Raw genomic sequence first — 25994 nt, 5'->3', positions numbered from 1 at the left:
GTGGCTCCAACATCACAACTTGTGTTGGGGTCTTAGCCCATAACTGGATCCATTGCTGGCAAAATTATACAATGAAGAACCCTTGCCATGTCACCATGGAGGTACAGCACTGGGCAGCCACAGTTTTTCTGTCAAAAAGGACTAAGTGAACTTGAGACAAAGCTGTTATCCAGGAAGGTGGGTAGAAGATGTTTCATGTTGCAGAGGTTAAGCAAAATAGGTTTGCCTAGCCCTAGCCTGCCATAATTCAGAAGTTGCTTTATCTGTAGCAATCAGGGACACTGTTTAGTCTTTGGGCCTGTAAGCCTCAAAGTTCCAGTTCTAAATAACAACATACATGCAGGAAGTAAGTACGTGTTCCTATACTATACCATGCCTTTGCTAATCTTATTTATTTCTTTGGCTTCAAGTAAGAACCAAAGCTAAAGAAATACCTACTATTTTACTTATTACATTGCCTCTAAAAAGGTTTAAAATTAGTGCTAAGTATCTCTCTGGTAAATGCCCAATGTATCAATGCAATTAATTAAAAGTGCTCAATCAAAATGCAGCCATAGAAACTCTCACTCTACTAAATGCAACAACAGAACAGACCTTTACTCTCAATTTATGTTCAGTATATCAATAGTAATGCTGCTATTCAATTTGCAAACACATATACAAATACGTGGTGGGGGGAGATAAATATAATTTACAATTAAATCTTACTGTGGAAAACACCGAAGAATTTTTTTTACAGATTACAGAAACCATTTACAGGCAGCACCATACAATATTTTCATTTTTATTTGATGTGTAGCAAAACACTGCTAAATAAAGAAGATTTTCATCAGATACTCTCCAATGCGGTTCAAGAAAAGCAAGCTCAAAACTCCCTTCAATGCAAGGAGTTAGTTGAAGAGTTCTTTGAATTCTGGCCACAGATTTAATCAAGCTATTTGACTCACATGTTGTTAACCTAACTTGTATCACACAGCAACTATTTTTGTTTAGTGGTTAGAAGCACCCTGTGACTTTTGTACCTTCCTCAACACATTAAAAAAAGTTTGTTGTGTTTAGTATTGTAGAAAACATGGAAAGAGAAAATAACATTTATTCTAAAGAAGATTGCAGAATACATGCAGATAAGTATTATTGCTTAATTTTCCATCTCCAAAATCCTACCCAGACATTTAAAAGTCTAGCTATTACAAAATCATATAAGTGGTTACCAAAGTCAAATCTTAAGGAAGATCTACACGACACAAACTAAAACTAAACTAACAAATACCAGTTAATAGTGACCAAATCCAATTCCTAAGCATCATAAAAGCTTCTGTACATTATTTTTTGGGACGCGGGTGGCGCTGTGGGTTAAACCACAGAGCCTAGAGCTTGCTGATCAGAATGTCAGTGGTTCGAATCCCCACGATGGAGTGAGCTCCCATTGCTCAGTCCCTGCTCCTGCCCTCCTAGTAGTTTGAAAGTACGTCAAAGTGCAAGTAGATAAATAGGTACCACTCCGGTGGGAAGGTAAACGGCGTTTCCGTGCGCTGCTCTGGTTCACCAGAAGCAGCTTAGTCACCCAGAAGCTGTACGCCGGCTCCCTCGGCCAATAAAGGGAGATGAGCGCCACAACACCAGAGTCGGTCACGACTGGACCTAATGGTCAGGGGTTCCTTTACCTTTACATTATTTTTATTATGTATTACATTACATTATTATACAGTATAATGGTATTGCAATTGTTTTCAATATGTTTTATTGTTTTATCACTTGTTGTTTGCCACCCTGGGCCCTTTTAAGAGGATGGGTGGGATAAAAAAGTAACAAATAAAATATAATCCATCATCATCTGAACCTTTCATGATTTTTAAATTTTTTCTAGTTGATAGATTTAATAATTTTTAAACAGTATTACTGTTCAAAAACTGAAAATATGCACATTGACAAAATGCGTTATATAAATGTTATAAATACATAATACATGTAATGAAGGGGTGATATGATAGCCATGTTCAAATATATAAAAGGATGTCACATAGAGGAGGGAGAAAGGTTGTTTTCTGCTGCTCCAGAGAAGCGGACACGGAGCAATGGTTCCAAACTACAAGAAAAAAGATTGCACCTAAACATTAGGAAGAACTTCCTGACAGTAAGAGCTGTTCGAGAGTGGAATTTGCTGCCAAGGAGTGTGGTGGAGTCTCCTTCTTTGGAGGTCTTTAAGCAGAGGCTTGACAACCATATGTCAGGAGTGCTCTGATGGTGTTTCCTGCTTGGCAGGGGGTTGGACTCAATGGCCCTTGTGGTCTCTTCCAACTCTATGATTCTAATCAGCATGTAGTTTTCTGTTTTAGTGCAGCAACTCCAGGAATTGAAAGGACACTACAGGCATGGATTCATCACATTTTCATTATGTCCCAATTAAAGCTGACTCGCCAGAGTTCTGTGTTTAATTCCTTTTAACTGTGAAACAAGACTGGATTTCTTTGATAAGGCCTTACTCTATGTCTTAACACAGCTGAAGATCAAATGTATTCAAAGGAATCAAACAGTGACACCTAACTTATGGCATTAGGGAACACAAGCAAGCAGAGAACTGTAATTTCCACATTCCACATATTCACAATAGCTGAAGGTTTGCTGTTAAGATTTATAAACTATTGTAAAGAAAAAGAAAAAGAAAAAGCTTCACAATAAATAACGGTTTTTTTGTTTTAAAAAATAGCTGCCACCTTTGTATGATACAAATTCATCTTCTTTAATCTTTCCATGTACCTACAATCATGATAGGGCTTTACAATCAGTCTAGACTCTATATTAATAACTGTCAATATGAGCAGAATATAGGGTGGTATCCAACACTAGTCCTACTCAGAGTAGATTCACTGAAGTCAATGGATAGGACTAAGGTTCAATGCGTTGAATTCAATGAAGTCCTAGTTAGAGATGACCCACAGAAATTAATAACATGTAGTCATATCCATCAACTTCAATGGAACTATGATTAGAACTGGCATTGCATACTACCTACTGATATCAAAGGGTCTACTCTGAGTAGGACTTAGTTGAATACCACCCATAGCATTTATTTAAAATTAACTAACATGGAAGACAAGGGTGTGATTTTGTGTGAATCAAAAGATGAATTCTATTAAAGTTTGACTACTTACTTTTTTGAAAGAGCATATGACATGTACTTTACATTAAAAGAGGGTAGAGTAAACCAAAGAGGACTTAACAAGCTAAAGCAATTATCCTTCGATTATTGTCCAAGATTATACTTCTAAGGCTTTTTGGCCTCACAACTTGTATTTTCTCGCCTCCTACAGTAGGTTAATGAACAGTTTACTGAATTCCCCCCATCCTTATATCATACCCCTAAATCAAAATAACCAGAAAGTAATTCTATACCCCTTTATTATTGTGTAGATTACAGCATTTTTGTCTGGATAAAGAGCAAGACCAAGTTGCTGTACAGATAAGGTTTATTAAGAGGCATAGCTTGTACAATCAGCTCTCTCCTTTCAGTCTTAGAGCTGATGTGTCCCCTTCCCTAGCAAAGTGACTACATAAACAACTATCTCTAACAGCACTTCACTGCTGCTAGAACCACTGGCCCTCCAGAAATTGCTGAACCACAACTTCCAGCATTTCTGTTTGCTGGGTCTGATGGAAATTTTAGTTTAGCTTTCTGGTGTGCTAAAAGTTCCTCACACCTGCTTTAAATGTACCAAATACTCAGCAAAGAATGAGATTTCCGTAAACCTTTTATTAGCATCTATTAGTCATTAAATAAAGTTTGTACAGTCTACAGAGCAATTCAACCTCAAGTACTATCACGCTTACTGCAAAAATATTGAAAACGAAGCGAAAAGGAAACTATAGTTTGTACCTGTAATACTTTAATAGGAACATCATCACTGGCACCAGAGATGGTAGAAAGGCAGTTCAGAAATATCATTAGAAAGATAAAACAAATAATGAATACTATTTAGGGACCAATCCACTCAAATGTGGGCACAGCACCCACACATGGGCCCAGGTTGCATGTGATGCTAAACCATGGTTTAGCACTACATGCATGTGCTGGATGGAGCTTTGAGCAAACCTTCAGGCTCACATGCCCCCCTCCCCCCACGCACACCTGCCCTCTCCTGAATGGCCAGGAACTTGGGTAGCATTTAGTTTCACTATCCACTAATCCTAGCTCTCTGTTGCCAAAGATTTAAAACAAGCGGGCAAGTTAAAAAGCCAGCTTCAAAAAACACAACTTGTACTGAAACAGACTTGTTTGTTTTAAATCATGCTCTCTGGTTCCAATTTAATAAGCCAAGATTTGTGCAAAATTATCTAAACACTGCATAACTCCTTGTCCCAGTCAAGTTGGAGGAGAAGAGGGAGGAGTGTGAGAACTGGAGGCTTACATGGGTTCGTTCTAGCTCATACATGTGGTATTAAAGCATGGTTTTAGCATTACTTGCAAACAAGCCCATTGAGTCTCACAGCACTAATAGAGCTCTGTTTTCATCATTCCCTACCACAGTAGTACTGACATTTGTAGGTGCATGGGAGCACGGCAGAGCCTTGGAGACCTATGCATACCTTCCACATTTTCACTAAGCCCTCCCTCTTTGTGCCATGCAAGTTACTCAACTGGATCAAGCCCTATGTTTTATGAAACATTAAAAATACGTATCATCAAGGGTCTACAGAGGCCCAACTGGACTCTCCTGTGCATTGAACTTGCACTCAACTGGAACAATAAATAGCAGATGTTATGGAAACAAATGAATTTAATACATAGCCTGTGGAAGACATGCATTTATTGTAGCCTTATGTTCTAGCTTCTGTTTTAAAGAATGTGGCTGTGGAGATAAATACAGCAGCAACGTATTTTAAAGGATCATAAATTCAAGGCCAAAAAATGTAAAGACAAAAAAAGTGTGTGGTGTGTGCGTGTGAATGCATAAATGATTTGCTAATTTTCAGCATTTTGGTAGTTGTACCAATGATTCTGGAAGTCCCAGCTGCTAACAGGCGCTTTACCTTCCAAGAATGGGTTAAACTACATGGCAACAAAGAAAAAGGCAGATAATATAAATGCCACACTTTACTGTTAACACAGTAAAGGGTAAATATTTTTGTGATGTTAATATGACTTACCTTCACATCTCTGTGAATTATGTTATTATCATGACAATAGCGTAGTGCTTCCAGTATCTGTCTCATGTAATGACTGCAAAATCAAAATATAAATAAAATTATTATAGCTTTACAAATATAGCATAGGAATTGTACTCAGGTTGTTTTTGAGACCATTTTAAGGTCCAAGGCTGCAATCTTATATACACTTTACTAGGAATAAGCTCTGTTGGATACAGTAAGTGTTACATTTGAGTAAACCTAGGATTTCACCGTTAGTCCCTAGAAAGAGCAGATAACCTCCCTCTCTCAGCCAAATGGATTATCAATTGACAAGGAATTGGAGAGAAAAAAGGTGTCTTGCCAGGTGTCATCCTGTAACCAACCACAGATGTGATTTATAGACTTCTGCTGCCCTCCTAGACTTATGGATTAGTTCACAAAATATCTAAATCCAGTGGTTCATTTCCTAGTTTCCCTCCATAGCAGCCCTTTCTGCATGCAGTATCTACTATTGGATCAAGCACTAGCATATGATGTATGCAACATGCACATATTAGCTGCATTTGGACTTCACATTAAGCTATGGTTTAGTGAGACACCTGCTTCGAGGCTCACACCTTATTTTTAACTATCAAAGCTAATATACTTCTTCTCCACAACACTGTCCAGTGCTTTATTAAAATCAACTCAACTAGTGGTCATCACTACATCTTATGGAAATTAATTCCCTGTTAATTATGCACCACATGAGAAATCTTGTCTCTGTCATGAACGTAATATATGTATGAGAATATATATATGAGAGAGATTAATACTAGGGTTTTAAGGGAGGAATAATATTTGTTTATTCTGACTAGATTAAAGGTAAAGGTAAAGGTACCCCTGCCCGTACAGGCCAGTCGTGTCCGACTCTGGGGTTGCGTGCTCATCTTGCTCTAGAGGCTGTGAGCCGGCGCCGTTGAAGACACTTCCAGGTCACGTGGCCAGCGTGACGAAGCTGCAGCTGGCGAGCCAGCACCAGTGCAGCACACGGAAACGCCGTTTACCTTCCCGCTATAAAGCGGTCCCTATTTATCTACTTGCACTTAAGAGTGCTTTCGAACTGCTAGGTGGGCAGGAGCTGGGACCGAACGACGGGAGCTCACCCCGCCGCGGGGATTCGAACCGCCGACCATACGATCGGCAAGTCCTAGGCACTGAGGTTTTACCCACAGCACCACCCGCGTCCCTATAGATCTAGTCCCTGACTAGATTACCCACAATTTATTTTGCCCCCTCTTAGTTGCCTTTTCGAAACTATGTATAGCAGTTTTGGACACAGAGCAGTCAAAATTACAGTGTTCAAATGAGAGTTCATTGCACTGGAAATCTTGAACTGAAGGATGGAATAGAAATGTTTTAAATGAAGAAACAAAATGTTTATCTTTTAGGAATTCCTAACATTGAATTTGCCTTTTGTCTGCTCCAATTCTAAAATTTTCAATGAGCACTCTACCAATCACTTAAAAATTGTTTCTTTAGTAAACTGTAAGCTCCTTGAGGCAGAGAACTGTATTATGTTCTTTTGCAAAGTATCATACACAGTGATGATGCTATGCTGCTGATAATTATCATAGTCTTAATTTTCCAACTCTCCTAGTTTTGACTGTTGGATTTATCTGGCTTTTAAATGCTAATCTGCTGAAGTCTAATTACACTGGATTGTATAAATTTCAATTGATAGTGTATCATTTTCATTTTTTGGTAAAGTACTTTGGGAGGCTGTATGTGTGAAAGGTGGCATATTAATGTTTAATAACATTCCCCCTAGGGACTAGTACTCACCTATGCAATCCCACATGTTCATTCTGAAGCAACAATGGTATTTAAATTCATCACTATGTTATTTTCCCCATGCTGCAATTTACTTTGCCCAGTGGATGGCACTCTTCTACTCTGTACTAAACTAGCGCCAAAATAAGTGTTACTACATACAGAATGGTGTGAAAAATCTGGATTTTTAAAGATTTGCAGATTAAGATATACCATACTTCTGAAAAGCTACCTTTTATGAAACTACCTTTTATTCAAAACAGAGCTGAAAAAGGAATAGTGAAGAAAAGACCCAAAATTTATTCCATGTGTAAGAATACATCCTAGTTTTCAGTTTTCTTATTATTTACTGAACTTGTACACCTTTCACCCAACAAGGGTTTAAAGACTGTTTAAAGCAAAATAAAAATAAATTAAAAGCAATCCAGTTAAAGCCAATAACAAAAAAACCACACAACATAAAAATCAACAGAACACAGTGGCAATTATGGAACATAAGACAGCAACTGAACTAACAAGTGTCTCGGCCTGCCTACAGAACTCCAAAAGAGCCAAAATGCACATCTTGTGGAAGAACTTTCCTCTATTTGAGGGATCAGGTTGACAGAAAGCTGAACTTTCATTTTGTTGCTACATCTAAATTGACCCACTTAAACTTAGAGTCCTCATAGAAAAACAAAGCAGCAGCACCATTAACAGCTTCAACTGATCAATGTGGACCCCATCTGACTATATGGGTTGTATGCCCAGAACAATTACTTAGTAGTGCTGCAGCAGCTGGTGGAACCAAGCAATTTCAGTGCAACATCCACGTTTCCTTTACACAGCATCATAAAACAGATATTGCTTGATTCCTGAAATAATTTACATGCAGGTAAGCAACACAAGGTGGAATAACTCTTCAAAGCAAACTTTGGTGGTATGCATTTTCCCATTTTCAGGGAAGAACTTACATTCATATCAGCCTGCACACACTTTAAGACTGACAATGGAGGCTCATTGCATGTGCCTGCCTCCAACATGGACAGGACCTTATCTGTAGTGGTCCCATGTCTCTGGAATGCATTACCAACTACACTTTAGCACACAACATTCCCTCAGGTACTTGGGAAAGCATAAAAAAACCCAACTTGCTTTTGTTGGATTTTTCTTGAGTTGCTTTTATTCTCCTGTTTACAATCTTGTTGAATGCTTTATTTTGCATTTTAGTATTTGGACTGGAAGTTCACCGTCTTATTTGCTGACTTCTATTAACAGTTTTAATGTTAGATTTGTAGCATACTATACTTTAATTGTAAGCCACCTTGAGAGGGTTTTGCCCTTAAAGGGAATATATTAATATATGGATTGTATTGGAGCTATATTAAAAATAACTAAAATCCTCTTACACTTAATTATTCCTTAGCTAACTACACATCAAGCTCACACCATAATGCCAATTTTAAAGCAACAAGCTCCTCAAGAAAACTCCTACTCTGACCAACCTGAAAAATAACGTCCATGCTTTTGGTTTGCCTTGCTTCACTAGGCAGGTAGAACAGAAAAGCACCAAATCAAAAACATCAATTATATTCTCCTCAAACCTGTTCTAAGAATCTTCCACAAAATCTACAATCACAAGAAAACTCTATTTCTCCTAAGATCATTGCACCCCATTTTGTCCATTCATTTTATTCACTCCTCCCCCCATTAAACTCATTGCCACCCTTTGCTATACTATCAAATGCACCCAAACCATTTTTCAGACACACTAGATTTCATCCTTGAGTATATTAAACTACCCTTTCCCTGCCTCTCCCTTCTATCGCCATAAACTCTGTGCCCTTGAAAGCTCTCTGCAACATTTTATGATCTATCATCTATTAATCTTTACTCATATACTTTTTGGCTTGAAAATATTCCCAATGTCAGACATCCTCAATTCTTGAAATGCCAGATAATTAAACTTTATAAAGGGTAAATAATTCTGGGAAACATAGCCACTGAAGGTGAAAAACTTCTACCTATAACCTAAAAGGTAAAGGTAAAGGTACCCCTGCCCGTACGGGCCAGTCTTGACAGACTCTGGGGTTGTGCGCCCATCTCACTTAAGAGGCCAGGGGCCAGCGCTGTCCGGAGACACTTCCGGGTCATGTGGCCAGCGTGACATCGCTGCTCTGGCGAGCCAGAGCCGCACACGGAAACGCCGTTTACCTTCCCGCTGGTAAGCGGTCCCTATTTATCTACTTGCACCCGGAGGTGCTTTCGAACTGCTAGGTTGGCAGGCGCTGGGACCAAGCAGCGGGAGCGCACCCCGCCGCAGGGATTCGAACCGCCAACCTTTCGATCGGCAAGCCCTAGGCGCTGAGGCTTTAACCCACAGCGCCACCTGCGTCCCTACCTATAACCTACAAATGTGTAAAAAGAGTGAGAGAAGAAACTCCTCAGACATTTTGTGTTGCTTTGTAAAGCACACATACAGAAATTTGGAATATGAAGTTAGTGGGATTTCATTCAGATGGCTCAACCAGAAGAGTTAAGCAATACAACTTATTCATTCAATACAGAGTTATAGAATTCTCTGCCTCACATGTAATGCTAAAACCATGGGTTAGTGTTATAAGGGTGTGCTGCTGTGAGACTAAGGCTTATGCACTCTCTCCTTCCCTCTGCTCCTCATTGTGATGGTTCCAGGGATCTGCTTCCATTTCAAATTAACCAGAGTTTAGGATAACACCCAAATCCCAAACTGTGGTTCATAAAGTATGCTTTGGAGCTGGCTTCCTTTCACTAACCATAGTTAAATTTAACTGTAATTGGGTTTGAACACCATGAAAATGAAAGCTTCTGAACTCCTTCCTGGAGGAGGACGAGAGAGTGCACAAGGCTGGCTGTTGCACCTTGTCATAATGCTAATGCAAATGCAGCCGGTGTGTTTTTTTGGGTACTGGTTTACATGATTTTAAGAGGGGAGAGCAAATTCATGGGGATCTTTCAACATCAGCTTATGAGAGCAGCTGACATGGTGACACCAGTCACCAGTGTTACTGCTGCTTACCAGGATGGTTCAGAGGTGAGGCTGGGCCTGCATAGGCATACCAGCACAGCCAATCTGGTGCTCTTACCAGTGAACTGCAGAGCCCTGACTTTTACACCACCCTGACCCTATCCAGTCTTGGGAACCAGCAGTGACACTGGTGTCAAAGGGGCAGCTCTGGGGCACCATTCCACCCACTCTTTAGTTTAATGCAGTGTTCCACTAAATACCAGTTGTCACAGGACAGACAGGCAGGACTATGCTAGCCTCCTAAAAACATCTGACTAGTCACTATTGGAAACAGGATGCTGAAGCAGGCAGACCACTGGCCTAATCTAGCAGGGTTCTTATGTTCTTAATTTACATTTGCTAAATTTTGGCTGGACCAGGGCCTTTTATTCTTTTGCTATTTTTAATTTAAAAAGAAGTATGATTGACAACATATTGCCAGGAGCAGCGTGAGATAGCTGAGTAGTATAAACTGCTGAGACAGCACTGGTACAAAAACATTTTGTTCCACTCTGACTAGCAACAATGTAAATTAATCCCATCGGAAGTTCGAAATCATACCAGCCACCCTTTGGATTTTTAACCCAAATGCATTTTAGTCCACTTTCATACTTTAACATGTATGAAGTTGGTTATAAAAACATACACTATATGTGCAGTATTTGTGTGTGTATGTATGTACACACACACACACAAATGTTGGATATTTAAGCATCTAATATTAGTCATTTATGCCCCCTCCATTCTCCCTAACGATTTAATTAAAATAAGAATACATACCTGGCTACAGCTTCACTGTACACAAAGCCAGCATCTGCTCTCTTTACAATTTCAAAGCAGAGGTCTGCACCATCCATACTGCAGGTTAAAAAAGTAAGAAAAATGTGATTGTAGAACAGGAAATAGAAATGTAATAATGATAACGCTCCAATTTTACACTTTTGAAAGTATTCTAAAGAATCTCACACATTACACTAACCAAAATCTTAGAGACAATTTTTTTATTTTTAATGACCAACAATATTTGAAGTCTTAACCATCTTTCTTATTGCAAGCTCAGTGCAGCTCAAAACGTAATAGAGTTGTGAAGAATGGTCTCAAGCATGAACAGCTATCAGTATTTCTAGATGCTTATGGGTACAGTTGGAAACAAAGTTAACTAAAATACCGTATTTTTTGCCCTATAGGACGCACCGGCCCATAAGACACACCTAGATTTTTTTTTTTTTTGGGGGGGGGGGAGAAAATAAAGGGGAAAAAATTATTTTCTCCCCCCCATGGGCGTGGGGCTGGGGCGGGGGAAGCCCGAGCTTCCCCCGACCCCAGCCCCCAGAACGGGTCCCAGAGCGATGTTGAAGCTGCACGCACCTTCAGCATCGCTCTGGGAGCTGGGGAAGCCCGAGCTTCCCCAGCCCCCAGAACGGCTTCAGGAAGCTCTGTGCAACCCTTGGGGCTCCACCGGGCTCCGGAGGGTTGCGGGGAGCTGCTCGGAGCCTGGAAGCTTCACGCCGGGCTCCCGAGGGTTGTGCAGAGCTTCCTGAAGCCCGGAGAGCGAGAGGGGTCGGTGCGCACCGACCCCTCTCGCTCTAGAGGCTTCAGCGAAAGCCTGTATTCGCCCCATAGGACGCACACACATTTCCCCTTCATTTTTGGAGGGGAAAAAGTGTGTCCTATAGGGTGAAAAATACGGTATGTAAAGAATCCACCTGTACCATTTCTACATGTATACTCCTGTATACTCTGTATACTGCACCAAAAATAGTACATTATTACCAAGCAAGTTTGTGATTGCCACTGCTTCTTTGCAACAAAGCAGTGTCAGAAGGAGACAATCTGTAGAAGTAGAAAAGTGCTGAGCGGAAGAGGGGTGCTTAACCCACTTCCATTTGTCACTTTCCCACTGTAACTCTCCCTTACCAGCTGGGATTCCAAACCTGTGTATGCAACAAAGCAAGTCTGTAACCAGGGAAGAAGTAGGGTGAAGAAGCAGTAGTAAGCAAAAGGTGGTTAGGTAACATCTCATTTCCTACACACTTTTTCTGCCAAGTGTGGAAATTCATAATATGATTTATTTATTTATTTTTAGAAAATTTGCTGTTGTGATAATTGTCTCTGGAATGACAATTCACTTTTTAAAAAGACAGTTTTATCTTGAAATCTCAGACACTACATGCCTTTACATACCAAACAAAAAATTTACACTATCAGTTTGGAACATGGTGATGTAATAAATGTTTTGCCAGTAGATGGAGACAAACTCCTAACTAAATGATGTGCCATTTAGTTAACCAGCCACATGAGAATCTTAAAGTGCTTCACAAAAATAAGAAAGTGCACTTTTACAATGTGTCCAAGGACCAGACACTGTAATAAGATTTTAATATTTCCCCTTTCTGTTCCCCTTCCTCATAGATGTCTGATCAGGGTAAGAAAAAGTAAGCAACTGCTAGTGAAACTGTAATTATAATCACTGGATTAAAAAATTCATGCTTTAATAGCATCTAACATTACACAGTAAATCATTGCCTGTATATGATGGCAATCCATTAAATTAAAAAAAATGTTAAGGAAAGTAACTGTGCAATGCCCAATCTGCATTAAAGTAAAGAAATGCTACTATCTGCATGAGTCTTTTAAATAAATAATGATATATTAATATATAACTCTAGATAAATATATTGTCTGGAATCCAAATACTATGTGAGTGATAACCATTTCTAAGCATGCTGGCTATAGTGAGAACTAGATGTTTCAATATTGCATCATGCATAGCTTCTAAGGTTCTCTCAGGTGATTCTTCTGCAAGCATTAGAGGATACAGAAGGAGGGAAGAGCAGAAAAGCATGTGGATATAAACAACACAGTTTAATAAAACAAGCAAGCAAGCAAGCAAGCAAGCAAGCAAGCAAGCAAGCAAACAAACATTTGTGATCCCATCCCCTCAGAAAAATCCAACTAAGACAAGCATGTTTATGTCCTACTAATTTAGAAAAGAGATTATCATTTGCTTAGTTTTCTTGTGTTAACATCCACAAGACTTGCTCAAATTTGGCTGGATCTTTCTTATGTCGTAAACATTAAGGTTTCGCTTTGTTAGAATGTGTGCATTACAATTATAGTTCAGTATATTAATGAAGTTCCATTTTCTTCATAATACTTTTTATTATATATAGGACAAGTAGCTTGGAAGGAACCATTTGCAACTATTTGAATCCAATTTAAAAATTATGAAAGGTTAACTACCACCTAATCTAATGTGTTAGCCTATTTTGGTTGGCTTTAAGTGCATGCTTGACCATATGAGGAAAACATATGAAGAGTGTGTATGGAATATATAAATGTAAAACTTACAATTCGAAAACCATATATAGCATTCCATCGGAACTGTAGGTCTCCAAAAGTTCAACAATATGAGGGTGCTTCAACATGTGACAGATACTGGCTTCTCTTTTCAGATCTGTTGAGAGACAGTCATTGCTGTATAATTTGTACTGATAACAGAACACACACAAATGATGCACAGCCATTTGAATACTTAACACCAAGGTACTGGATTAATTTCTGAATCATTTTCAAGAGTTTAAATAGGTTTGGCATGTTGAACTCTCTCCTTATAGCTGAAGTATTAATGCAACATTTTATAGATATACATATTTTATATATAATGGTATAAAATCAATATGATTAATTAGACACACAGTAAAGAACAACCCTGCAAATATAAATGAAGACTCATGTGCAGTTATAAAATGCAATGGAAGGGCATTTAACATATGTGTGACAAGATCTGTAAAGGTTATGTAAACACCTGAATCTCATCATGAGGATCCCAACCAATCAGTTCCAGGCCTGGCAGAGTGCACGTCCTTAGAAAGCAACAGGCATATGAATAGGACACCATCAAGTAGGTTGCAGAGTGTAGTTCTTTTCAAATTACAAATGGATAGACACAATCACAAACCTAGTATTCACTGTCACCCTACTCCAACCGCTAAACTTATCTAGCAGTCATTTCCAACAACCTCTGCCTCCAATGTTCCTGCAGAACTGACATTTTGAAAATATATGCATCAGACACTTCCTGTTAAGTGGCAAGTTCATCAAATGCATGTTGAGGTTAAGTAAACTGTCAGTTCCTGTATGCATTTTCATGTGTACCCAACTAGCCATTCATGTGCACTATCTTTCTGACTATCATAATATGGGATCTGGTGCTCCCTACAATCCTCAGACCTACTAGTTTCCCTCGCATGATGGGAAGGCAACCTATATTGAATATATATGACCCTGCAACCTGGACCATAAGTCTAAGTGTCTGAGTCACAAAAAGGGGGGGCAGTCGGACCAGACCATGAGTATTGCATTACAATTCTTCAATTGCCAAGATGCTTTGATACAGAAGCAGGTTTTGCAACATAGAAGTGTGGGCTCTCAGTTTCAGTTCCAGGAGGTCAATGTAGGAACAGGATGATGTCACAATAAAGGCAGTGCCATACTAGGCATCCCCAGTTGCTGAGGGCAACAGGACATGGGTCCACAGATGACTACTACTGCCAAATGAAGAATTACCCCTCCAAGGTGCCTGTTTTTTAACCAAGCCTTCCAAGGCTGCAGTCAATCCACTTGCTTCCTCCGAAAAGCTTGTGCTAGACAAAGACATGTGTCCACACAACACAACAATATTTTCTTGCAGCACCAAAATCATGTAATAGTTTGTGAAGTTTGACTGGCCCAGCAATGGTACAGGAAAGACTGAGCTACTGCCTGACAAGTCTCCATATCTGCTTAGCCACCCAACAGCTTGCAGTTGTCCCTATGTTGGCCTAAAGGTGATTTTCTAGGTTAAAACCTGCTACTTGTCCTTTGAATTACACCTTGACTATGATTTCAGCAAACCAGACCTGACACCAAGCACAGGAATCAGACTTCATTAGCAATTCTAAGTCAAATCAAGGAAGATTAAAGGAAACAAAAACAAAAAACAAAACAAAAAAGCCTTTCATACTGTATGAATTACATTTTGCAAGCTTGATTTCAAATCATTTTCTATATAGCAGAAGTACATTCCATGTAACTGTGCCTTGGTAGTAAACATTATTTCACAGGAGATAATTCTAAGAAGAATTAGATTTTTTAAATCCCATCAACCTGAAATCCAAACAATAGCCAATTGTAGGAAAAAATGTTTCCAAGAGCCAAACATTTCTGAAATTAACTTATCTCTGTTCTAAAGGAGCATGATAGAGACAACATTTTTTTATTTTATTGCATGTCCTACATTAAGAACCACTGAATGAACTGATCTCCATCTTCTGGAAAAGCAGTATCAAGGATTTTTTAATCACTGTTCTGTATATTCTGAGAGGAAAATAACTAGTTTCAGTTAACAAGCAGACACAATGGGAAATGTTTTCACACAGCTGAACTCTCAGCATGCATAAAGAACACTACGGTAAGTAAAAAAGGACATTCCTCTTGCCTTGAATAAAGCACAAAGCTACATATACTGAAGTATTTAATGACAGACAATTAATTCTCTTCTATTTAGCAGCAGGTCTATTTAGCAGCAGGGACATTTAGCAGCAGGTCATTGTTAAGGTGGCCCAGGTATCCATTCCTGCCCTCCCCCATATATTTTTCTTTTCTTTCTTTGCTACAGGGCAGCTGGACACATTGCAAACTGCACTGCTGGTGAGACCCCAGCTGTCTACCACCTTCATTTGGAGAGGGCCCATTTCAACATATTGGGCCCAGAAAACCCTGTTGGCACACCACAGATCAGAGTAAGTCCCAACAGCAGGAGCCAGAGTGTGCTGTTCCCCACCCCCCTGAAATCTTAAATGTACATCTGGCACCTAACATTATGCCTAACAGCAGAAAGCAAGCTTCCATTCTATAGCACATCAACTGATGGGCAGTAAAGTCCAAACCTCAGGTGGTTTAAAGTACCATACAGCTCTCCTTGCAAGTCCTGCATGGTGCTTTGAAGTCCCTACTTTGGGACTTAAAGCATCCAATTACCCAATGTCATTGTGAAGTCAAGTGATTGACAGGCAGGCAACCCTGCCCACTTGTCAAATTTGGCCCATGAGGCTAAGATCTGATGATGATCTAGTCCAGGGTGGTCCAGCCCAATAGTCCTTTTTTGACAGTCTTTGGAAGCCATTCAGAAGAGAATTAGCTGTGAGGCGTGAGTGAGTCCCTATCTTTCCAAACAACCAAATGCCTCTGCCACCACCCCCACCTTAGAGAACCAGGGGATCGAGCATCTCTCTATGTTACGCAGGTGTGCTAATGAGCAAATCACTACAGCCTGTGAAGCACGACATTTGCCCTCTTCCTCCTTTATGGCACGGAACTGTACAACAACCAAAGTTCCCTGTTTATCACTCGTACCACGGGTTATTTTGCTCGTTGCTATGTGACTGGTGGTTTCTTGGTGGTTTTCATCCTCGAACCAAGGGTAGCTCAGGTAAGCAGAGGTGAGAGCAGGCTGATGAACTGCAGATCAAAGTTTGGAGTATGACGTCCATACTTTTCAGAGACAGCCTTTGGGCTGGGAAGCAGGGGAATGGATGCCATGGGCTGCCTGCTCTCTTCATCCTTCTGCTTCTTGGGCTCTGGTCCTCTTGCTCATTCCCATTCCAGGGGCCCTAGTTGTGCTATGTGTGCCTAAGCATAGCCAGCTTGTGTCCTTCAGAGCCACAAGGGTCAGTTGACAGCATGGCTTTAAAAAAAAGCAGAAGGCAAGTAGGCAGTTTGTGCTCACACAGACTTTTCCGGCTGCTTTTCGATCATAGATGGATGCAGCTTTTGTTAAGGGCACGTGGCATGCAATCTCAGCTTATTATAGAGTAAGACCCATTGGAATAAATAGGACTTACTCTTGAGTAACTGCACACAAGCTTATGACCAGGATGGGGAATCTATGATCCTCCAAATGTTGTTGGTCTGCTATCCCTTCCTATTGTCTGTGCTTATTGTGGATGATGGGAGGTTGAGGTCAGCAGCATCTGGAGGGCCACAGAGGGGTGGATGAGGGAAGAGGGTGGGCTGCAGGCTGCACTGTCCCATAGCATGCTTGTGGGGTGGGGTGTGTGTGTACAGGTGAAGTTAACAGCAGTGGCAGTGGTTGGTTCTCCTTCTGCTCCTTCCTCCCAGCCTTCCCATAATGCTCATATGTTCTGCGGTGGCACCAGTGGTCCTGTGAGGAGGGGAGGGCAGGGTGGCAGAGCATAGCCTTCTAAAATATTTTGTGCATTAAATTTTGTTTAATAAATAAATACATTAAAGCTATTGATTTGGTATATTAAATAATATGAACTATATTGTGAACACTTTAATTTACGATATGGAAATTTAATTTGGTGTGTGGCCCACACGTTCTGTGGGGCAGCAGGTGGCGCTGTGGGTTAAAGCCTCAGCGCCTAGGACTTGCCGATCGAAAGGTTGGCGGTTCGAATCCCTGCGGCGGGGTGCGCTCCCGCTGCTCGGTCCCAGCGCCTGCCAACCTAGCAGTTCGAAAGCACCTCCGGGTGCAAGTAGATAAATAGGGACCGCTTACCAGCGGGAAGGTAAACGGCGTTTCCGTGTGCGGCTCTGGCTCACCAGAGCAGCGATGTCACGCTGGCCACATGACCCGGAAGTGTCTCCGGACAGCGCTGGCCCCTGGCCTCTTAAGTGAGATGGGCGCACAACCCCAGAGTCTGTCAAGACTGGCCCGTACGGGCAGGGGTACCTTTACCTTTACCTTTACCACAAGTTCTGTACTGAAGTAGTCTTGCATTTTCACTTGGTCTGAGAGGCTGGACCACCCAGATCTAGGCCATGGAGCCAAAAAGGTTCCTTAATGTGGTCTAGTTAGTATGTGCTGTACAGTGGTACCTCGGGTTACAGATGCTTCAGGTTACAGACTCCGCTAACCCAGAAATAGTACCTCGGGTTAAGAACTTTGCTTCAGGATGAGAACAGAAATCGGGCAGCGGCGGCACAGCAGCGGGAGGCCCCATTAGCTAAAGTGGTGCTTCAGGTTAAGAACAGTTTCAGGTTAAGAACAGGCCTCCAGAATGAATTAAGTTCTTAACTCGAGGTACCACTGTATTCAATATAGGGCTAAGAATATTGTTCTGCTGTGCAAAGAGAAATCCTTCCACTGACATAATCATCTCCCCCTCTCGTCCCTCTGTGCCCCCTAAATCTGTTCTGGGAATTCCCCCCCCCCCCGAGCATATTTGGGGTGAGTATGAGGGAAGAGGAGAAATGTCATGCTATTTTGAATACCACACTATTTTCTGATAAGCTGAAGATTATTTTATAGGATTGAGACGCTATCAGAATCAGCTGACATGATTTGCACAGGATAGATAGGAAATTTAAAGCATTTAAAGGCTGACACACAGAACTGTGCTTGAGGACAATGAATATGTATGGTTTGTTGGCCTTAAAAGATACTGTAGTTTCTTTTTAGGCAATTACTAGAATTTAACCAGTAAGGCATATTGGGGGGGGGGGGGACATGAGCATAGGTCTTTACATAATTAGACACTCTTTTGCATAGAGAATTCTACAAATATAACTTCTGACTCACCACACCCTACTAATAACAAAAGGCCAAATTACTGAGCAGTGCATTTTTACTCACAGCTAATCAAAGCCTTTCAGAAGCAAAGATGGACAATAAAATAGCTAGAAATTTCAACTCCAAGACATAGGTTACTTCAAAATACAGTGGAAAATAGCTATTTTGTAAAGGAACACAACCACAAGAGAACAATAAAAATAAGAGGTACTATTCAGACAAAAGTACAGCATGTTTAATTCTGACTGAAATAGAATCAAACTTAAAATCTGTTTAATTGGATTGTGCCCAAGGACATTTAAAATTTCACTACTGAAGTTTCACAAATATTCACTTATCTGAGGGAAGTGGGGGGGGGAGAGAATAAATGTCCAGATTTGGAAATAAAATATTACTTTTCATAACGTAGCAATCCAATTCATCTGACTGAATGGACATATTTTTAAAAGGAGAGGGGAAGATCATGTGCATCAAGAGTATGATAATCAGTCTCCCCCCCACCTGCTTGAGTTCCTTGTTACAGCTGACTCTAAAGACAACCCTACAACTACAAACATATAGGAAAATATCAGGCGCAATTTCGTTAGCGCAGAGTAATCTGACCAAGGGAGGTAGTAGTTGTTAATTTCTAGAAAACATTAATGCTCTTGGGCACAATATGGTAAAGCAGTTTTAAGTTCAGATTCTAATTCAAGCATCCTCCCAGAGACCACTGAATTGGGCTTTTAAAAGTTTTTAAAACTCTGGAGCATTTAAGTAGTAAACTGGGGACACACTTTAAAAGAATTGCTTGGCATGAAGATACTGCATTCATGGATTAAAGCTAAAAGATATGAAGACTGAAATTCCATGTACCCAGAGGGAACTTTAGATTCCTTCCTTAAACAGCTGCTCCTGTTTTTCCCTTCCTTCATTCACCAAAGGAGGACACTTTCAAAACCAAAAGCATGGCAAGGGGCTTGAGCTTCATTAAAAAAAAAACCAACCAAAAAAACAAAGAGTGAAAAAAGCTCTACTGGGCATACTCACAATTTTCACTCAGCTAACTGACTATTAATTTCACTTTGCAGGAGTGACACTTGGCAGTTAAACCATTATCTATACTGTACAGAGATCATAATTCAGATTAAATCAAGAGGTTGTATTTGACACAGAATCATTCAGCATTTTACAGCAACTTTTCAGAGAGCTCTTAAATTAAACTAAACTTCTAATTCACTTAATACTTCTAATTCAACCGCACCAATTAATGATAATGTTTCTACTTTATGAACCATTTTTAGGTGATAAGCATCACTATGCCTGATTCTTCAGAGTGGGCATAATCTAGATCACCAAAAGGACTTAATTCGAGCCATGTTTTCTCACATTGATGATGCACACACGGGAAGTCTGTATTTGTTTCCCACATTCCTATCCAGCCTCCCTCTCTATCTCTAGGAGGTGTACACAGGTCTTCCATTGCTCAATGCACATACAAATCACCCATACACTTGGGTAAAGAAACACGTTCTATGATAATCCCTCCATGTGCATGGATCAAGCCCAGTACTGTTTATAACTACTGTAGTCTAAAACTGTAAGATATGGCTATGTCTGCAAGCTTTTCTGTTTCTTTCAACATCCTAGATGTGTGACAGAAAAGAAGTTTGTTGTATAAAATTGGTCCAGGTTTTTTCAAAAACACACCCACAAAGCTTAGATTTGAGAAATCATCCAAACAAACCATTATCCTATGCAGACATTTAATTAAGTGCGAATTTCTTACCTCCTTTCATGTACGTATTTAGCCATTCCCTGAATATCATCTTTAGTTCCTATTCCTAGACAGGGTCTTGAAGTTAATTTATATTTGGGTTTATCGTTCACACCTGCAATGAGTTACTGTCACCATTGATACAGTGTAATGTATTCATAAAAACCTTATTGCCAACATGCTCAGGATTTTATCTTATTTTACTGCCACTATGGTAGCTTTTATCACTTGACCAGCAGATATTTCTTATTGTTACCACCCTCTATAAAAATTAGTACTACAATCTTATTGTAATTGTAAAATAATATAGTTGAGCATTTCCTGAATTTGAAATCAATATTTAACACCAGTGGTTCTTAAACTTTTTTTCTGGGCCACACTTTCAGAATAAAAATTTGCTCACACCACACTGATCTTTTTATTAGTAGGAAATACATTGGAAAACAAAAAGAAACAACTCCTAGCAGTACTTGATTTATAACATAAAACACAACTACTTTATTATATGATCACAGGACATCCAGAAAGTATAAAACAATGCATATACATGAGAAAATGAATCATTCCCAAAATATAATTATAAACGAGCCTCTTACATATGTGCCTTAAGTATGTATACAAACTTAAGGAGAAGTGTGGGCTTGCTTTTGCTAGGTAATCTCATTTATATCAGGTCTAATTTGAGACAGACAAACTCTCATCAACATTAAGAAGACATTCTCTTTTCTGATCTTTCATATTTGTCAGAGTTAAAAATCCCTGTTCACCACAATATGGCATGGAGAACTGTAGAAGAATAGCCAAAGCTCTTGAAGAGAGGCATGGATACTGTTTCTGGTTGTACAGTATATCCCAAAATAATTATTTTGATACTGTACTATACTATACAGTCATACCTCACATTACATCTGCTTCATGTTACGTTCTTTCAGGTTACGTCCCGCGGCGACCTGGAAGTACCGGAAAGGGTTACTTCCGGGTTTCGCCGCTCGTGCATGTGCAGAAACGGCGAATTACAACTCGTGCGTGCACAGACGCGCCGCTGCGGGTTGTGCTCTTTTCATGTTGCAAACAGGCCTGTTCACAACCAGAGGTACCACTGTAGTACACTGAAATGTCCCGGAATAACTGAACCATGCTTCATCAATTTCTACAACTTCCACTCAGCTTTGTGCCCAGGCAATAGTCATAGTTCCCCCTGTGCACATCCACATTAATTCATTCCTAACCACTTCCCCACCCCCTTTGGTTCACATATGGCAATCACTGCACTTTGTCAAGGGGCCAACTGAACATGTATCTTTCCCCGTCTCCTTCTCCCCCTGTCTCCACATATTGATTAGCAATCAATTCTGTTGCATTTCTTTCTATTATAATTCTTTCTGGACTGTTTTACCTCCTTCCAAATGTCATTGGTAAAAGGCACATGGTTCTTTAAATGGCCATGTTGATAACCAGTTCGTTGCTAGGCATTCTTTGGATTTAGCAGCATGGCAGGCACAGTAGGTACTTATCAGTGTTGCAATAATGGCAAGAGATGTGGGGAGAAAAGAGTATTGGTGTGATGGTTGAAATTGTCACAGTAACTGAAACCTGCTTTCAAAGTGATTTTCTCCTCTAAAACTTATGGGTAAGACATTTGAGGGGATTTGTCACAAGTGGTCACAGATGCTCAATACCAGTCTACTGACAGTCCCCACAGTCTACTCAGCTGCCTAGGCTAGCAAAGATGCTGAAAAGGTGGTTGTGGATGCCCTGAGATATTTGTATATGTGAATCATTTTTATACTACAGTATCTGAAAGCTTATTTTTTAAAACCCCAAATAGTATCAGTATACTTTTATATGACACAAACAATACTAATACTCTAACTGATTCTGCCATCACATATACATATAATACCCAGTAGATTCTGCTACTTCCTGGAACACTGAGAAAGTGTCAATGGACTGTATTTGAAGTGATAAATTACAACACTACCAAGACTGATGATACAGAACCAAATACCATGAATACTAATATTTGCTTCAATAGAATTTTGCATATACTAGATTTGCTAGTTGTCAGAATTCATTACAAGGCATTTAATACAATTTTTGTTCCATTACAAGATACCTGCATTACATGGACACTTTGATAATTTCCCTCCTCTCGTTTATGTGTTATGCATATATGGAAAGTGACTGCTTCACCATTAAGAAGGATCAATGAAATAATACTCATTTTTCCCCATGAAGCATCAATTTCTTAGGTAATTGTATTTTAAAAGCAAAAACCTACTAGGCCTTTTTATTTTTCAAAATGCGATACGGGGGATATGATTTATACCACAATCATTAATAGCAACAGCATTGTGAATCTGAATGAGATGGATTCTGTGCACATTTACTTTGAAGTAAGTTCTAGTAGAATCAGTAGAAATTCTGAGAAAACATTACTATGGCCAGGCTCTAAGATTCCTTTTGCTAAAGGACATTATTTAATATTTGTTCATCTGTATTCTTATAATGTACATAAAATCAAATGTAGTGCCGATGATTAAAAACAGTAGGCTCTATTTATATTTGTCTCTAAAAACTTTCTTCATTCCAAGCCAGTGTGATGTAGTCAGAGAGCTGGACTAAGACTTGAGAGACCAGGGTTCCAATTTCCACTGAGTGACCTTGAGCTAGTCACTAACTCTCAGCCTGACCTATCTCACAAAGTTATTGTGATGATAAAATGGAGAGAGGGGGAATGCGGTGTGCTGCCTTGACTTCTGTAGGACATAAATGTAATACATAAATTAAGAATGCTTGTTGCTAGTAATATTTCATAAACCATTGTCCAGTTTAGGAGCTTCTCTCATCTTCTTTGCTTCCACTATTGCTTCCGTCTTTCTAGTGGAGAAGCAGAAGCAATTTGATTCTGGTCCTGCACCCTTGAGCAATGGAAAACAAGTGCACTCCATCTTCTGCACAACAGCTCATCAAATATTTGAAGACAGCTAATAATGTTAGCCAAAATGAAAGGGTAGCCAGCATGGTGTCCTCCAGATGTTTTAAACTACAATGCCCATCATTCTCTACCATTGGCCATGCTGACTGGAGCTCATGAGAGCTGAAGTCCAAAATATTTGGAGGGCATCATGTTGGCTACCCTTTTGGAACAGATAAGGCATGAAGCCATGCACTCAATTACACAACTTTACACTGGCCCAGAGCTTGTACAAACAATTTCTCTCCAATTAAAATCAATTGAAGGAGAAACTTACAAATAGCTACTTCCACAGCGGCAACTCATGTTGCCATGAATGTGTACAGGAATGGTGTATCTCAGTACCTTTTCACAGCTCACCACCAGTATATGTGAACACGACACGGAAAGATGACAGTAGGGCATGTGACATAGGGCTACATTCCTCTGGATCCATGTCATGTACACATAGAGCTCACAAGGGTGACAGGAACTATTTGTAAGAAAAGGGAGCACTTTCTCCAAAACACATATAGAAATGTAAGCAATTTGCTAAAACTTTTCTTACTAGATCTCTAACCAGTACCTTGCCTCGGGACTCTAGACCCAAATACCCAACAAGAGCCACCACTTCACTGCAACAAACTGGTGGGTGTCAGAACAGAGCAGTCCACATAGACAAGAAAGGGGAAGGGCAAACATTTGTTGCAAACTGTGACAGTCTTCCATGTCTGCTCTCCAACCCCTTTGACATATGCATAGCCTAGATCTTGTCTGAACTGTATTTCTACAGCGTACTCTCCCCCCACCCCCAGCACAACAATGAGAACCAGTGTCTTCTACACAGTGGAAGCACACAGCCCCATGTGGAGTTAAGCACTCTGTTGACAAAAGCCAGGTATTCTGCTCCAACCATCAGCATTGCTGGCCCAACTCATGAGAAGGTTGCCCTGTAGGATCGCAGACGCATGGAGCAAAACAAGCTGTCACCACATATACAGAGTCCTGAAACTCCCAGAGGGAAAGGGATTCACAGTCAATGAAATCTACCCCTCTCCCCATGGGGTGGGGTGGTGACTGAAGCATGGGCAATAGTTGAACACTAAGGTGGCACCACTCCTTCTTCCTTCCACTCTTTTTCTCAGCAGACTCCTCTCCAACAGGTACTATCATTGGGGCCAAGGAACTGCCCATCTCATGCAAACCATGAGGAAGACTCACCCTCATCTTCTTCAACACTGACCATGACCAGCACACTACTAGATGTTCCCTGTGAGGCTGCAAACCAAGCAGGGGTCCTATGTCCTGGCAAGCTCTGTGGTAGTCTGTCAGACAACATATGATGTTGCCTCTAGCATAGACACTAAGCAATGAGGCTTAGCACACTTTCTTTACTTTCCTCTGTCATGCAAATGCCAAAGGAAGTGACTGTCTCGCCATGCCACATATGTTTTTCCTACTGTTTGCTGGGGTTGGTAGACAGAACATGTTGGGAACATCCACAGCAAGCAAACCCTAGACAGGAAGTGGAGCAACAACAGGAGAGGGGGAAACACATCCCAGAAAGACCCTGTCCCCCTCCCCAGACAACAGGTATGAGGAAGGTAGGCCAACGAGGAGGCTTGGTGGGTCTAATTAAGCCTATGGTCTGGAGGTTTTACACCACTGGAACAGAGCTGGATTCCCTCCTCTTTGCCTGTTTAACACTGGCAGGATTTTAACAAATATATTTACATATTTGCAAGCTACTGTTTCGTAAAGAAACTGATACCATAGATCTATACAAGCAATATTAAATATATAATATGTTAAATACTTTTTTTAACAAATCCTGAATATTGCTTCTGCTTTATAGACTCCAGAAGAACAAAACTCCAGTATACATGGCATCAGCAGATAAAAGTATATGTAGATTATAAATCCACTTGTATAACTGTGTAAAATATGCAAACATTTTTTTAAGAACTCAAGAAGAACCCTGCTGAATCAGACCAAAGTTTCATTCAGCCAAGCATCTTGTTTTACTTAGTGGCCAAACAGATGCTTCCAGAAAGCCTACAAGCAGGGCATAAAGACAACAGTACTCCTTCACTCTTGATCTCCAGCTATTGGCATTCATGGCAGATTGTGCATCTCATGCTCCATATAACCATCATGACTAGTCACCACAGACAGACGTATCCACAATACTGTAAAGGTAAACCAGCAGCCATCACTACATATTGTGGTAGCAAATTCCATAAATTAACTATGTGATTTTTGTAGTAGTAATTTAATCTGTCCAGAATCTATTGCTAATTATTCCACTGGGTGACCCAAAGCTCTAATATTATGGGAAAACTAGAAAGAATGCTGGATTCTCTTTCTATGTGCAATGAATAATTTTATAAACTGTTAGAATGCCCCCCAACATTTTTTTTAAAACACTTCAATCTTCCCTCACAAGGTGCTCCAACTACCTGATAATTCTACCTGTACTTTTCTTTATCTTTTCCAGGTCAATAATATCCTGACTGAGATGGGTTGACCAGAACTATACACAGGATTCCAAATGTGGCTTCACTGTAGATATATAGACATTAAATGTCGGCTGTTTTATTTTCGTCTCCTTTCTAATTATTTCCAGCATTTGCCTTTGTCATTGGTGCTGCACACTGTTGAAGTTTACATTGAGCCCCTGGATCACAGAAATAGCAAAAGGAGACTAGAGATTTGAACATAGAATTGAAGAATTGGAAGG

General features: G+C 40.1%; 1 protein-coding gene and 2 long non-coding RNA genes across 15 annotated transcripts in view; 2 read left to right on the top strand and 1 right to left on the bottom strand.

Moving 5' to 3' along the window:
- The window catches only part of LOC307215344, a 551858-nt gene that overhangs the window by 82872 nt on the left and 442992 nt on the right, over positions 1-25994 (top strand). The window lies entirely within an intron of this gene.
- CASK (calcium/calmodulin dependent serine protein kinase) overlaps positions 1-25994 on the bottom strand; it is a 134758-nt gene that overhangs the window by 72614 nt on the left and 36150 nt on the right. For all 13 annotated transcript variants that reach the window (XM_079974496.1, XM_079974500.1, XM_079974492.1 and 10 more), the window contains 3 exons: positions 13316-13421; positions 10745-10822; positions 5146-5218 (listed from right to left, as the gene is read on the bottom strand). In XM_079974496.1, coding sequence (XP_079830622.1) covers positions 5146-5218; positions 10745-10822; positions 13316-13421 — 257 coding nt within the window. The remainder of the gene's footprint in view (positions 1-5145; positions 5219-10744; positions 10823-13315; positions 13422-25994) is intronic.
- On the top strand, positions 14523-25853 carry LOC307215343. Its single transcript, XR_013838467.1, has 3 exons — positions 14523-15416; positions 15624-15747; positions 25752-25853. It is a non-coding gene; the product is annotated as an uncharacterized lncRNA (long non-coding RNA).

The sequence above is a fragment of the Podarcis cretensis genome (assembly GCF_951804945.1).
Source record: "Podarcis cretensis genome assembly, chromosome: 4".
Lineage (NCBI taxonomy): Eukaryota > Metazoa > Chordata > Lepidosauria > Squamata > Lacertidae > Podarcis > Podarcis cretensis.
Note: the sequence above shows the minus strand (reverse complement) of the source record. Positions and strands in the feature narration are given on the sequence as shown.